This window comes from Sciurus vulgaris (genome assembly GCF_902686455.1).
Source record: "Sciurus vulgaris genome assembly, chromosome: 3".
Classification (NCBI taxonomy): Eukaryota; Metazoa; Chordata; class Mammalia; order Rodentia; family Sciuridae; genus Sciurus; species Sciurus vulgaris.
In genome coordinates this window covers 1,821,809-1,837,516 of record NC_136463.1, presented here as the reverse complement: position 1 = coordinate 1,837,516, position 15,708 = coordinate 1,821,809, and the positions used below count along the sequence as shown (strand labels likewise).

At 52.6% G+C, this 15,708-nt stretch overlaps 1 protein-coding gene across 3 annotated transcripts in view; it reads left to right on the top strand.

Annotated features, from left to right (window-relative positions):
- Positions 1–15,708, top strand: part of RPTOR (regulatory associated protein of MTOR complex 1) — a 346,921-nt gene that overhangs the window by 265,494 nt on the left and 65,719 nt on the right. For all 3 annotated transcript variants that reach the window (XM_079133423.1, XM_079133424.1, XM_079133425.1), the window contains 2 exons: positions 270–353; positions 1,877–1,987. In XM_079133423.1, coding sequence (XP_078989549.1) covers positions 270–353; positions 1,877–1,987 — 195 coding nt within the window. The remainder of the gene's footprint in view (positions 1–269; positions 354–1,876; positions 1,988–15,708) is intronic.

The window sequence follows — 15,708 nt, the reverse complement described above, 5'->3', positions numbered from 1 at the left end:
TGATAAACCAGAGTGCCACCACTGAGTCACCTTTCCAAGTGCAAGTGGAGCGTTTGTTCTGCTCTTTTCTACAGTGAGCATATTTAATCTGTGAGGCAGAGATAAAGACTGTTTCCTTAATCTGTCCAAGAAAGTGAACTGCAGAGGGCAGAAGGAGCAGACAGACAGATGGAAAGGCCTCAGGCCCCTGTGCAGAGCCGGCAGCCAGGGAGGCTTCCAGGAGCCTTGGCACTGTCCCGCTCTGACACCCTCTTGTTCTTGTCTTCCAGGTGCTGCTAAGCCAAGTGCACCGGCTCAGAGCCTTGGACTTGCTGGGAAGATTTTTGGACTTAGGTCCCTGGGCAGTGAGCCTGGTGCGTGCCGACTTCTTCCGTGGGCCCAGGGCCGGGGAGGGTGGAGATCAGCTTCCACATGGCAGTCAGAACTTAGCCAGTGATCCAGAAGGTGCCCCGGCATGTGGTCTAGGGAGCATGTCCTCTGCGGATGTCCAGGAAATCCAGAGGCCTTAGAGACCGCCTACCGTTCCCGCACACACTCAGCAGGCATGATGTTGGGTCTTTTGTTTCTGCCTTGCCCTTGTTCCCATCTGACGTCAGACTCAGTGCCGAGAGAGGACGTGCTGCTGGCGGGCGCTTTTCACGAGGCCCGCCCACCATTGCCAAGAGGCAGGGAGCCACAGGCCCGCGCACGTTCTCTCTCGGGAAGTCTTTGAATGCTCATTGCCGTCTTTTTTAACTATTATTTTAGGCACAGTTCTGAAGTGCTTTTCTGGTTACTCATTCTATAGCACAGCAGAAATGGCCATTTAAAGCAGAGAAGATTGGCAGAAATAGACTCAAGAATGATCTGGTTTTGTTTTTTTTCCCTACAACAAATATATCACAAGGAAAATAAAAGGAAGATTGGGGGAGATCTTTACATTAAAAGAGATTCAATGTGTGTATCTAAAAAGAGAAAATTTTAAAAAGGAAGATTCAAGAGACCTATCAGTGAAGTTGGGCACAGTGACACATGCCTATAATCCCTGTGATTCACAGGCTGAGGCAGGAGGATCACAAGTTCAAGAGGAGCCTGGGAAATTCAGGCCCTGTCTCAAAATTAAAAGGGCTGGGGATATAGCTCAGTAGTAGAGTGACCCTGAGTTCCCCAGTACCCAAAAACAAAAGGGACAGTGACCCATAAGATAATTGCAGTAAGTATATAGATCTTATTTGGTTCTGTTTGCAAATAAAAGTTCAAAAGTTGAAGTTTAAAAATTTATATTCAGGGAACAATTAGAAATTGAACTGACCTGGGGACGTAGCTCAGTGGTAGAGCACTTGCCTAGTGTGCACAGGCTCTGGGGTGGATCCCCAGCACTGCAAAACCAAACACAACAGAACTGGGTGCTGCATGTTGTCAGAGAGTGACTGTCTGCCTTGAGGGTGCACACCAGGTACGCACAGTGCAGTGTGGCTCCGGCCTGCCTCGGCGCTAGGAAGGCAGCATGCGGGCAGAGGGAGCCACGGCGCTGGCGTGGGCATGCCAGGCTGCCTGCTGAGGTCCACTTCAGGGTTTTCCTTAATTAGGTACTGCCAGCACAGTGCTCATTAGTCGGCTGCCATTGAGGAGGAGAGAGGAAGCCTAACAGTAGGAAGAATAACTCAGCGCCCATTCTTCCAGCACGTTGCTCCCTGAGGACAACTGTCTCTAGGTCAGTTCCGGTCAAGGCCAGAAGTACTGACACTTTCCAGGAATAAAATCAGAGACGGGTCCAGCTGCAGGAAGCCCCCAGCTTACTTTGAGGGAGGCCCTTCGTTCCCGTGTGCTGAGGTGTAGTCCCCGGGGCTGTAGCTTATGGGGTCAGGCGGGAGCACTGACTGTCCTCCCCCCCCAGGCCCTGTCGGTGGGCATCTTCCCATACGTGCTGAAGCTGCTTCAGAGCTCAGCCCGAGAGCTGCGGCCACTGCTCGTCTTCATCTGGGCCAAGATCCTCGCCGTGGACAGTGTGAGTGACCTCTGTCTGTCCTTTGGAGGGCAGGGAAACAGGGCATAGCATGTTGACCCTGGGCCACCCACCCAAATGACAGTGGCCACTGAGCCTGGGCTGGAGCTGGCTCTCCTGCTGCATCTCCTGTCCCACGTCCTGCCCCGTGTGGCACCCAGCAGCTGCCTCTGGACGACTAACCCAGCCTGGTCTGTCACCCCCACCATCAGCTGCCTGTCTTGCTTCTCTTACCACCTGCACTTTGTCCCCTGCCCCTTCCGTCCTCACGGCCACCCTCTGTGCTCCTGATAGAAGCTGGGGCCACCTCCCCAGGCTGTGGCAGCCTCTCCCACCAGGGCTTTTTTCTCTTCCACTCCAACACGAGCACCAGCCTAGGCCCCAGTGCCACCCCAGCTCTCAGTGCAGTCCTGGCCGAGGTCCCAGTCGACTGCCTGGCTCTGCTCTCTTCACAGTGTCCCTGCTCCTGACCCCTGCTGGCCTGGCAGTCTCTTGCTCTCCCCACAGAGACCTGGACAGGGCCCCAACTCCTAACTCCATGCCAGTCTGCAGCTGACGCAGAGGTCCACTGTCCCACAGGCTGTCCTGTGGGGATAATGCCACATCACCCGGGAGGTTTCAGAAGGAGGAGGGCTGAGCGATCCTACTGGTGGGGCTGCACACGTGCCAATTTCAACACAGGAAGGTCTTGTGGGGGTAGATCCCGGCGTGGTGTGGGGAGGCAGAGGGCGGAAGATGGAGAGTCAGTTCCAGCAAGAGGTTGGTGGGAGAGCCCAGCAGACTATGAGGGGTAAGAAACCTGTTGGTGACAGGCTGGAGACAGGAGGAAGCCCTACATCTGGGTGACAGGTTCTGCTGTGTTAGCAGGCTGCGGGGATTAAAAATTTTAGAACAAAAAGCTGTCAACTAAGCCCTGGTTTATAAGAATTGTCTGGTCTCAGTATAAAATTGCAGAATAGAAATAAAGAGGGAGGAAGCTATGCCCCAAGGAGAGTACAGGTCCTGTGGGCAGGAAGGCCAGGTGGCCTTGGGGGCAGCTGTTGAGGCTTGAGCCAGTGTGACGGAGGCAGCATCTCATTCAGACACCACACACCTGCTGGTCTAGGAAGGAGGCTGGTGGGGGTCGGATCTGGGGTTTCTACCACCTAGTGGTGGTAGCGGTGAGACCCTGGAGGGGATAATGAAGGGCAGGCTCAGAGGCTGAGCTGCTGTCCTGGGGAGCCAAGAAGCACAGTCATGGAGTGGAGAAAGGTGGGCGGGGTCTTAGCAGGCAGGAGGTTCCAGAGTGAACTATGCTGGGCATAGGAGGGACCCTCTGCAGGGTGTGGGGGATCAGAGGCGTCTGGGAAGCAGACACCGTGGTGGCCTTCTGCCTTCCAGGCAACTCGGGGTTTTATTTGGGATTGGAACCTGCTTGGCAGGGAACCTGCGGAAGAAGTGGAACCAGTGCCGTGGGTGGCTGACTCAAGGGGCTCGGGAGCTAGGAGAGGGGCAGGCAAGGGCGGTTGGCTTTGCTGCTAGCTTGTGTTTGAAGCAGTAGTCCCAACCGTGTCTAGTTAAGGGACCTGGTCTGTGTTCGCAGCTGGAGCTCGTGACCTCTGTGTGGGCACCTGCAGCAGGACTTTGAGCTGAAATCATCCTGCATCGGCCCCATGGAGCGAGGGGACACTTGTGGTGTGGTCATGAATGAGGGGTGCTCACAGGAGAGGCCCCAAGGTCAGGGGCTGGGCTTGGCCCCGAGGCTGGGTCTGGAGCTCTCCACACAGGTGGGAAGAGGGAGAACAGAAGCCACAGCTCAGGTGGGTGCAGAGGTTGTGGCCGCAAAGCCTGAAGACCCTTGTCTTTCCTGTGAGGCAGAGCAGAAGAGAGTAGAGGACCCTGTGACCCTGTGTGTCCCCTCACTCCTCCTCAGTTCCCCTCCTTGCTCCCTGTGGACCCCCTGGCACCTGCTCAGCCCCTCCTCTCATGCAGATGTGCACCTGACCCTGACCTCCCCATACCACGTGTGCTCACATACCACGTTAGTGTCTGGAGACCCAAACTCAGCTGACCCCTGCTGAGGCTGTGCTAAGGGGCTTTCCAGGTGGACAGAAACCCCTGCTTCTGCTGTGCATGCTGCCTTCACTGCATTTCTCCGCTTGGGCCTGGGTGCAGGACCTTTACCAGTGTTTCTTTATTGATCTTACACAGAGACTCTGTCAGACTCTTGGTAGTTCTAATTGTTTCCCAGTGGAGTCTCTTGACTTCTGTGTGGACCATCATGCTGCCTGAATCGAAGCAGCCTGTTGCCTCTCCGGCAGCTGTAGGGTCTCTCATTTTCTAACCTGCCCTCCCCACCATGCACACACACCTCCCCCGGACTCTAGTCTGCTGTCTTGGTGCTGCGGCACTGCATCCTGCAAGGCCCTGGCCTTCTGATCCCCTGATACTCGAGCTGCTCATCCGGGCGGACCTTACCACTGTTCCACCCTGACTCTTGCGGGGCCCCATGCTGTGCACCTGGCTCTCACCAGCAAATGCTTGTGTTTGCTCTATCATGACCAGAATAGTGAATATTTACGTAATAAATAGGTATATTTCAGCAAAATGTTTACCTTCACATTCCTTACACTAACTTCCCATTTTTAAGAGATTGACCAGGCACTGAACTTGAACCCATCACTTCACTTGCTCCAGCAGGCCCTTCTCTCCCACTGAGTCACCCTGGACCTGGGTCCTGGCTGTGACCCTCATGCTGCCTGCCTCCTGCAGCGGGGTTTCAGCCGCCATGGCCATGACATGGGGAGCTACTTTACAAGTGATCGCCAACAGGGACCTTTAGGGAACGACATACGAATCTCGTGTCTGTCCAGCTTGACTCGTACACTAAAATTTACTCTTGCTAAAAGGAAAGCTTAGTTTATGGCCAAGGAAGCTGTTCTTTTTGATCATTCCCCTTGACCCTTCTTTCAGATTCACAAAAGAGCTGAGTCATGTAAACAAAGGGCTTTCAGGAGGTTGTATTGAAGCTATTTCTTTTCTACCCCATTATCTTTGTCATTTGTGCTGGCACTTTTAGAAGTTTATTGGCACCATTACTTGGTACCTGGCCATGGTACCACATGGGAAGGCTGCTGGTGACATGAAGCAAAGAGCCCGCCATGAAGGAATGCCCAGGGAGGGGGCGGGGCAGAGAAGTCCCCCAGCACAGCGAGTGTGTAGCTGAGCTCACCAAGCTCACCCCACCCCCTGCCCTGCAGTGCTGCTGCACACACTTAGGCCAGATGTGATTTTCATAATTGTCAGTCTCTAGTACCTTTTAGTGCCAAGAAGTAGGCTACGTCTTTGTCGTTTGGGGAGTGTCTGTGTCTGAAGACAGGTGGCCTGCGGTAACTGCACTCAGTTATGTTGTCCGAGTTTGCAGCTGACTGTGCTGTCGCAGCATGCAGCGAATGGAGTCTGAAACTGCCTCTTGTTCCCCATGGCCTGCAGGGCTGGCAGGCAGAGCTCACCATCAGCACAGGCTGTGGTGAAGGAGTTAGCCTGCACACCATGCTGCCCACAGCCCAGCCACAAACGCCCTCCCTGCCTCCTCTTGCAGATCCGCAGGTGCCAGTGCCCAGCTCGTACACCGATGTCTTCACCCTCTGTTGCACCTGCTTATTTAATAGTGGCCACCCCCTGAGGGGCATTTTAGAATGTTTCTGGTTGAAACTGAGCCTCATCCTTCCTCTTGGTAACTTCCCTGACCAAAACCCCCAGAGTTAAAATTCCATGTGGGTTTCAGCAGTTGTGTCTCCCCTCCTCACCTCTAGCAGGCTATATAGCTGGCCTACTCAGCTCTCCTGACATGTGGCCCCTGCTGAGCTCAGAAGTCCCTGAGTGACTTGAGTTTGCTGTCACATGAGTTGGTGACACGTGAGGTCAAGGAGGCTGTCAGTCCCCAGTGTTCTGAGCATCCCTTGTACTGGAGCCAGCCAGCCCCCCAGCATACTCTGGGAGTCTGAGAAAGGTCAGGCCCCTGCAGACTGGGCCCAGCTGGTATCTGAGCACTGCCGTCCACCATCTTGCTCTGGCCTCTTGGAGGACTCATGCTGTGGGTGGCGAGTGCCTAGGTCCTTGGGAAGTGGGTTGGGAAGAAGCAAAGGGGAAGACCTGAGGAAGAGGAACAGGGTAGAGCAGAACCCTGCGCCCTTTGGCCAACAGGGCAGCATGTATCATGGGGGCACTGATCTGACACAGCGTGGCCCAGGACAGGGAGAGCCTCTTCCAAGCCCTGAGTTCCGCAAGGAATCCTATCCCAGAGTATCTTCCAAGGTTACTCTCTGCTCCGTGTCTCGTTGCCAGAGAGGGGGAGTCAAGAAGCAGGTCCATAATGAGGAACAGGAAGCCAATGCGCCACCGTGTCCCCAGCTGCCAACGTTAGGCTTGGCAGGCTAGGACTTCCAGATGTCGTTGTGCATCTGTTGCACGTGTTGAAAAGGCAACTCAAAGAGCTATAGAGAGCACCCAACTCACTGTAGACATGGAAATGGCAGTCTGTGACATGAGGGACAGGCCCAGCGGGGTCAACAAAGGATGGCACGTTGCAGGAGAAAATAGCAGTGGAAAACATCCAAGCAGAAGCATGGTGAGAAGAGATTTGAATCCAAGGCACGTCATCGGGCCATGTGGAAACCACAAGAGATGTGACGTGGTGCCAGTGTCTGATGGTAGGCCGAGCAGCAGCCCAGCCCAATCCCAGAAGAGAGAGGGAGGCAGGCAGGCAGGCTGGCTGAACTTTTCAAACTTGAGGAAATCTATAAGCCCATAGGTCCAGGAAGCTCAGTGAGCCCTGGGCACAAGAAACGTGAAGAAAACTACTTCAGTGCACTTCATAGACAGTATTAAATTTGAAAATCCAAAAAGCAGCCAGTACAAAAAAATGGGGGGGAAGCAGGCAAAGGTAAGGATAACAGCAAATTTCTACCAGAATCAGTGGAAAAAGCCTGCAGTGGAGCAACATCTTTGAAGCACTGAAAAGAACTGTCAACCTACAATACTGTACCAGTCAAAGTATCTCTCAAGATAGAGAAAAACACTTTTAACAGGGTGCAGTGGTGCATACCTGCCATCTCAGTGACTCGGGAGGCTGAGGCAGGAGAAGCACAGGTTCAAAGCCAGCCTCAGCAACTTAGGTAGGCCGAGGGTGTAGCTCAGTGGGGGAGCACCCAATACTCCCTCCCCCACAAAAATAGACTTTAAAAATAAAACATATACACACTGAACAAAATCGTCACCAAAGACACACACTACTACCATGTTGGACAGAGCCCTTTAGCCTGAAGGACAGCGAGGCTCTCCAGAAAGGAATGAGAGGCACCGGAGAGTGTGTGTGGATGGGTAGTGATTGCTTTCTAAGCACTTGGGTCTCTGAGAGATGACTGGCTGAACTACAGTAACAATGGGGCGCTGTGCAGTTTATAACTTGGGGCAGCAGAAGGGTCAGGAGGAGAGAGGCCAAAGAGGTCCTGTCTTTCAACTTTTATGGTTTGTTCTTTTGCTTGGTGGTTAATGTCACCTGGAGGTGAATTCCGAGTTAGGAATGTGGCCCAGGGCTGCGGGCAGCTTAGTGGAACAGCACTTGCTCATGTGCAGGATGCTGAGTGTGATCTCCAGGGCCACTTCACAAAGAGCCAGATGCAGCCATGACCCTTGCTCCTACTACAGCTGAGGAAGAACCAGCTAGCAGCAAAGGGAAGTGCTTGAAATCATGCATGTGCAGACTCATACCAGAGAAGGAGGGAACGGGCAAAGAGCAAGACCCAGAGAAGAGGTAAGAGGCTGGCGTGAAGAAGTCTCAGGACTGCCACTGAAAGGAGGAGGGTGTCAGGTGGGATGAACAGCAAGGACAAGCTGGACGTTGCCCACAGAAAGTGCACTTTCAAACAGCAGCTAAGTAAAGAGATGTAAGGGGTGGGACAGGTCTGCCCTGCTACCACGAGGCACAGGAGGGCTGCAGTGCCCTGTGACAGCTGAGGGCATATCAGGACAGAAAGGAGCCCGTCCCTGGGGAGCGCAGCGTGTGTTCTACAGTATCGAGAGTCCCTGAATACCTAAGTCATGGCAGGTCTGCCGGAAACAATAAATTCATGACCCAGTCAGAGTTCAGTACTCTTACCTCAGCAATAGAAGGAACAAGTAGAAGAGAAGTCAGCAAGGAGAGAGGACGCGAACAGCACTGTCCACTGCTGGCCTTCACTGAGCCACGTGCTACACAGCAGCCACACGGGACAAGCCACGGAGCTCCACCCAGTCAGACACGGCACTCTGAGCTAAGCGCAGCCTCGGAAGAGGGAAGGCCACCAGACCAGATGGTAGGCGACGGGATATGAGGCGTAAGGCGGGCTTTAAGTGGACGACACGGAATTCGTGAGCATGATGCACATCAGTGACACAGTGAAGTGGTACTCTGTTATTACATGTGAAGTGTGACTAAGATCATGGACAAGTAATCGAAATGTTTAAACACATATACCTTTTATATGAAGATACAAAATCAAGAAAAATTTTAACATTTTTCAGAGAAACAAATCTTAAGGGAAATTTTTTAAATGCTTTCTATTGGATGAGATTAACAATCCAACATAGCATAGCATAGTGGGTACAGCTGAGCACTGTGTGGACTGCCCACACACTGCAGAGGAAAGGCCACACTCATGGCCACACTCCTAAGACCTCAGTAAGAGAAAAAGCTGACAAAATCTCAAGGAGGAGGAGGAAGAAAATAATCAAGACCAGAGGGGAAATCAGCATGAAAGGAAACAGAAGCAGCCTAGAAAACCAGTTCATCAAAAGCCCGTCTTCAAACAGATCAATAAGATTGATGAGCCACCACCTGCCAAGGAAACACCAGGAGACACAAATTCCCTATGTCTGGAGTGACAGTGGCAGCCCTGGTGGACCCAGAGGCTTTAAAATGGGGACCGCCACTGAAAGGGAGAGGGCGCCAGCAGCTTGGCCCTGGAACTCAAGGACTGACAGAGACCAAGACTCATGGCCGGACACACGGCACTCCCACAGGAAGAGACTAAACAGCACACATCCGTGGAGAAGTCGCACTCTCCTACAGGGACACCTGCAGGACCATTTGTCTCTGAGGACTCTCCCAGACAGGAAGGGGGAGGTGTGGCTGGCACTGCACCCCGTCACACCATTCCCTCAGCACTGCCTGGGTACCAAGCAGCAGGCCAGATGCTCTCAGGACGCTGCTGCCTTCAGCAGCGTCTCTCCAGCCACAGTCGGCGTTGGCAAGAAGAAAGACGGGGTGGGCCAGTGAAGGGCAAAGGTGACAGCTCACGAGAGGAAAGAGCGCACCGCCAAACGTGAGGTCCAGCTCCAACTTAGAGCAGCACAGAAGAAACCCCGCGGTGGGGGACCCTCCTGACAGCACCTCAAGGAGCTATAGCTGTGGCTTCCATGGCCCAGGAGCCAGCCCAGGGCCTGCCCTCACCACCAGCCTGCAGCATTGCACTGCTTGTTCTGTTCTGTTCTGCATTTTTTTGGCACCCAGGGGAGTTCACTACTGAGCCACATCCCCAACCGTTTTTATTTTTATTTTAAGACAGGTCTCGCTGAAAAGCCCAGGCTGACCTCATTATCAGCGTGGCCCCCGTGCCCAGCTGTTGCACTGGGAGTTCTCAGTGGTACAATGAGGCAAGAGGAAGCAACATCCAGATTGGAAAAGAAGACGTAGGACTACCTTTATTTTCCAAGAACATGATCTATGCAGAAAATGTGTTCAAATCTATTTTTAAAAGACACTACAACTAATAAGTAGGTTTAGTATGTTTGCCAGTTCAAAGATCTATTTACAAATACCAGTTTATTTATATTTACTAGTAATGAACAATAAGAAGTTGAATTTAAAATAGACGTTTACGGTAGCATGAAAATATGAAATAACTTAGGGATAAAGTTTCACAAAAGATATGCAAGATCTATACACTAAAACTCACAGACGATTGTTAAGAGGAATCAAGGAAGACCAAGTAAATAAAAACCTAGTCCATTAATATGAGTACAGATTCTAAAATCCATATGGTAATGCAGAGCACCTAGACGAATAGATAATAGGACAGAAGGAAGTCAATAAATAAGCCCACCCCAACCTGGAAGCAGTGGCACTCACCTGTAGTCCCAGCTCCTGGGAGGGACTGAATTAAGAGGATCACTTTAGTCCTGGAGTTTGAGACCAACCTGAGCAACATAGCAAGACACCATCTCAAAAAAAAAGAAAGAAAGAGAAAAAAGAAACCAGTTATCCACATGGACAATAGATTTTCAACAAAGAAGCAAAGACAATTCAGGGCAGAAAAGATAATCTTTTCAACTATGTGGGGCAGGTCAACTATGTGGTACCATGACAATAATGTATCCATGTGCAAGAAAAATGAACTAGAGCCCATACCTTGGATTGCACACAAATTAATTCCAGATGGATCACAGATGAAATGTTAAAGTTACAACTATAAAGTTTCTAGGAGAAAATAGAAGAAACTGCCATGACGCCTGATTAAGCAAAGATTTCTCATGAGACTCAAAGAACAGTCCTTAGGGAACAAATTAATAAATTGGTCATCATCAAAAGGAAAATGTCTACTGTGAAAACATCAGGAGAATGAGCAGAGTTCACAGACAAGGAAAGTGTGTGCCAATCGTGTGTCTGATAGAAAACGTACCCTGAGAACATACGAGAACTCCCCAAACTGAATCTGGAAACAAACACGTGCCAAGAAAAGTGGCCACAGGGCCGAGAGACACTTCACTGAAGAAGCGTGAGCGTCCAGCACACATGAAGGCAGGCCCGGCACTGCCAGCCAGTAGCGGGGTGCGCTTCAGCCCCCATCGGGTCCCTTGCCACTGCAGGACACTCACCCGTGGTGCTGCCCTCCCGCACGTGGGTGACACTCACCCGGGAGACCTCAGCGTGGTGCTCCCAGCAGCTTTATTCATAGTAGCAAAAACCAGAAGTAGCAAGCGAATGCATAGGCCAGGCGAGGTCACCACGAGGGGGAGACCCCTCGAAGGAAGCCGGCAGCCCAGCAGACTGGACTAGCACCTTCACAAAGCAGAGCAGGGCTGTGCGGGGCGAGAGGGCGCAGCAGGGTTGCCAGGGCGAAGGTGGCGCATGTGGGCTGACCTCAGTGCCCTCGTGCCAGCGTGTCACAGGAGGCCTGGAAGTCCAGCCTCCAGCCTCCCCCGTGGCCCTTCTCCTCCGTGAAGCCGATAAGCGATCCGCTGGCAGCCCCCTGCGAGGGACCTGTGCCTCCCTTCCAGCTGTTTGGGCGTGATGGCCCCAGGCCAGACCCAGAGCTGGACAGGGCGCCCTGTGCCCAGCAGGAGGAGTTGGTGTGGGGGCTGCACATCAGCAATAGTGCCACATCGCCGCTGGGTTTCTTGAGGGCAGTGATGGCTCTGTGGCTGTGAAGGAATGTCCCTTTGCCTAGGAACATCTCTGCAGAGCAGTGTGCTATCTGCAGCTTTCAAGAGCCCCAAAGAGGCGGGGGCGGGGGCGGGGGGGGGACAATGTGGCACAAGTTTTTTTCAGCTATCCTGAGGGCCACGTGGTGGAGTCAGAGGTCACAAGCACGTGACTTCTTGATTCGAAATACAGAAAATGTGGCCAGACCCATGCTGTTGTAACGCACACTCGGGGAAAATGGGGGTGGTAGAGGTCTCTAATAAGTTCCTCCCGTCTGTTATCATTTTTCTCTCTGCTAATTAACAAGATTAAGGGAGGGGAGGCAGTTAATTAAGGACTGCTATAGCTGGATTCCAGTTAATTGAGTTTTTTCATAGGCACAATTAATATGCAATTCAGGCAGACCTTCCTCGTCACAGTTAATAAAGTTTTATTTATAGTGCCACTGGGGAACACCAAGGGCACAGGGTCAATGAATGTGGAAAAACACTCTGAGCTGGTATTCATGAAGTAAATCCACATTTGGGGGTGAGAAGAGACTGGGCCATATGTGCAGGCTTCCCTGGTTCCAGGAAAGCGTCAAGCTGGGAGTAACAGGAAGAGCAGGGTTTCATCTTCCTGCCTAGTCTCAGATTCTCTGCTGTTCCCACTGCAAAGTGACTTCCTCGCAGTTTGCTCACTCGGACTCCCATAGCGTCTCCTCTCCCCGTTCCCTGGCTTTGCCCCACCTGCCCACTCTGCCCTTCCTCACGCACACACAAACTCCTTTGAGACAGTGTTCCAGGTCAGCTTTCTCCTCACCCATCGAGGCTGGCGTCCCCAGCAGCACACCCTGATAGCACCGGGCCCAGGGCCCTGGTGGCCCAGCAGCAGCACACCAGGACACCTGTGAGAGCTGCCTCCAGGGCCGGGCTCTGATTTGTTGGGTGGTGTCCTGGACTCCTGTCCTGCGCTTTCTACAGCGATGAACTTTTTTAAACAATCGTGGAGGGCTGGGGCTGTGCTCAGCGGTACAGCGCCTGCCTAGCGCGTGGAAGCACCGGGTTCCATCCTCAGCACCTCCCAGAAGTAAGTAAAATAAAGTATTATGTCCATCTACAACTACGAAAAATACTTTACAAAGACAGTCCTAGATTTTCAGAAACCTGGAGAAGACAATAGGCGGAGTTCCCACGCAGCGCGCCCCAGCTTGCCCTACCCTGTCCTCCTGCCTTGGTGTGCTGCCCTCGTGGCTAAAGAACTGTGTCAGTGCGCTGTGCTCGTCCAGGCACCGTGGGCTCACACGTCGCCTTGGCTTTATGTCCAGGATCCCAGGCAGGGTCCTTCAGTCCCTGCATGCTCCTGGCTCCCTGCACTCCTCTGGCTGGGCCCTGGAAGCTGTGAGGCACACTGGCCAGGCTGCTGCCCCCTGCAGTGTGTCCAGTGCTCTCGCAGTGGTTAGACCCGGAGGCGGGGGCCCTCTTGCACATGCCCTGGGTCCCTGCGACCCGTGGCTGTGGGCGTGACTACCCGGCTGAGGCAGTGTTTGCCGGGTGTCTTCTGTGAGACCCCTTGGCTCCTGCTGGACTGTTCCCAGCACAGTCCCCTTGTCTTTGGGACCCTGTCCGCCTCTGCTCTGCCTGCTCTGAGGCCTGGTCTCGGGCCTCACAGTTTTGCGCTTGTTTTCCTGGGGCTGCTTCCTTCATGCTCCCCCTCAGGGAACCAGCCTCTCTGCCACCCACCTTCCTACCAGCTGTGACTGGTTGGGGCTTCTACCCCAACATCGGGAGCCCTGCCAATCAGGGTGGGCAAGACGGAAGCATCCTCGGGTGCCAGCCTCCAGCCCAGAGCCCCTTGGGCTTCATGCTGAGCCACATGGTCTCCTTCGCCTCCTGCTTGGCCCGCCTGAGTTGCTTTCTGGACCACTGTGTCCTGCACTGCGGTTGCAACATGCAGGAAATAGGGAACATGGGACATTAGGAGCGGGCACTTCACAGCCGCCGCTGGCAGGGGAGGCCATTCCAAGGACAAGCGTGCTGCACCCGGTGCCGTTTTCATTGCCACGCACAGTGGCACCTCTTAGCTATGACCGTAGGTGAGTGAGGGCTGCTTTTCAGCTGCGCTCAGATGGGGAGATCCAGGTGCATCCTCGAGCCATCCCTGGAGAACTGTGGGCCAGGAAGGCAGAGCCCTGCCCAGCAGGAGCCAGGTCCCCATCTCAGCCCTGGGAGGGCCTCAGAAGACCACTGTCAGCAGGAAGGCAGGCCCAGGCAGGAGGGCTCTTGGCGATGGTCCAGGCTGCTGCTGGGTCTGTCTGTCTGTGCCCCCTGGAGAAAGTGAGGGTGTCGTCAGGAGGGTGCAGTTGTTCCGGGTGTGTCTGGGCTGCCAAGGATGAAAGGAGAAGCACAGGGAGTGAGCCACAAGTGCCACCTGCCCACCAGCCTTGAGAGGTGTGCACCCCAGCAGCCTGGGTCAGTCCCTGGGCATTACCATCCAGAGGTGCTGGGCTCATTGTCTCCATTTGGCCCAGAATTGAAGAATAGGACACAGAGAGCAAGCAAGCAGCAGGTTTATTGCAAAAGCAACGGTAACAGACTCCTCTGAAGAGAAGGGGCCCAGAGCCGGGAGTCCAGTGGGGGAGCTTTAGCTTGTTCTTGTTTTGGTCCCTGGAATTTCCTCCTTTCCTTATCTCCTCCTCTGTCCATGCATTTGCTTTAGTTTTTCTATTGGTTCCCGTGTTTAGGAGCACAAGTATGGAAGTGTCTGTCTGATTGGGTCCTCGCTTGTGTCTACAAGTACTTTCATCAACCGGGAAGTTGACCTCATTGGAAGACCCTCCCCGTCCTCCTTTGTTCTGGCCCTGGCCCCAATCTCCTCACTCGCCATCTTGCCCTGGCTGTCTGTGCCCTTCTACATCACCCTCATAGGGGACGGGAAGCAGGAGCAGGCCAGAGGTCCACAGAAGGCAGCACGGTGGTCAGGCCAGCTGCACCACTTCAGCCAAGGGAGTGAAGGCTCTTGGGAGCCCTTGTGGAGCTGCCTGGCTGGGTTGCAAGTGGGTGTCAGAAAACGAAGATAGTTGGCTCCTGTCCCATCTCCGGTGTCCAGCTTTCCTCCCCTGACTTTATCAGTTTGGTGAGAAGGACAGCCACAGTTGACTGGGAGCGACCTGAGGGCAGGTGGGTTTTCTGCATGGTCTTAGAAGCACCAGCTTAGGACTCACTAGCTGCTCTTGATAGGACCAAGATCCTGAGGGCCCTGCCCAGAGGGAGGGGGCTGAGTGGGGTGTCCCCAGCATCACTGCTCAGGAGAAGCTACGTAGAAGAGTATGACCTGTCAGTGTTCATGTGGAGACAGATTGCATTTTTATGTTGGAAGAAGTTGCTGGGTGCCACTCAGCTGTGCACTTGGAAGTGGTTAGCATGGTGGAGTTTGTTAAATGTATCTTAGCACAATTTTTAAAAACTTAAAAGAGTTTACACCAAAAAAGCAAACAATACTATATTCACTTTTACAACTATTTGGAAATAATGCAGCAAACAAACAGATGATACACCACAACCAAATGGGGTTCGTCCAGGGATGCAAGGATGGTTCAGCGTTAGGGAAGCTACTAAGGTGATTGAATGCATTGCAGGATGGAAGAATCTAGCATGACCTTCTCATGAAAGAAGAAAGCATGCATAAAGTGGCCATTGGGAGCTCCTTCCCCCACACATAACATTTCACACCAACCCAGCAGTAGCTCACTGAGCGTTCCCACTAAGGAACAAGGCCAGGGGCCACCGCCATTAGCAGCCCATCCCATAGATGGGAGAAAGAAAGGCATGAAACTGGAAAAATAAGACTATCACTGTAAGTGATAGGAATATGGGCCTAGAACCCAATGGGATCAATTAAATACTAATAAAAGAACTTATTAAGATGGAAGGCTTAAGATTAACATACAGAAATCAAAAGTAACAACCAGCTAGAAGATAAAATGGAGAAGAGCACCCATTTATAGTAGAATCATAAATCTAGGAATAATCTTAACCTGAGACATGAAAAGCCACTGTGAGAAAAACCTTAAACATTCCTGAGAGAGACAAAAATCAACAAAAAGCATAGCCTGTTCTTTTACAGAAGGGTTCAACGTCATAAATATGTCAATGTTCCCTCAGTTAATTTATAACTTCAATATAATCCCAATAAAATTACCAGCAGGCTTTTTTTCTGGGACTAGACGAATGATCCAAACTTCATGTGGAGAAATAAATAAGGCAGCACTATTCTGAATAGGAAGAGTAATGATGGAGAACTA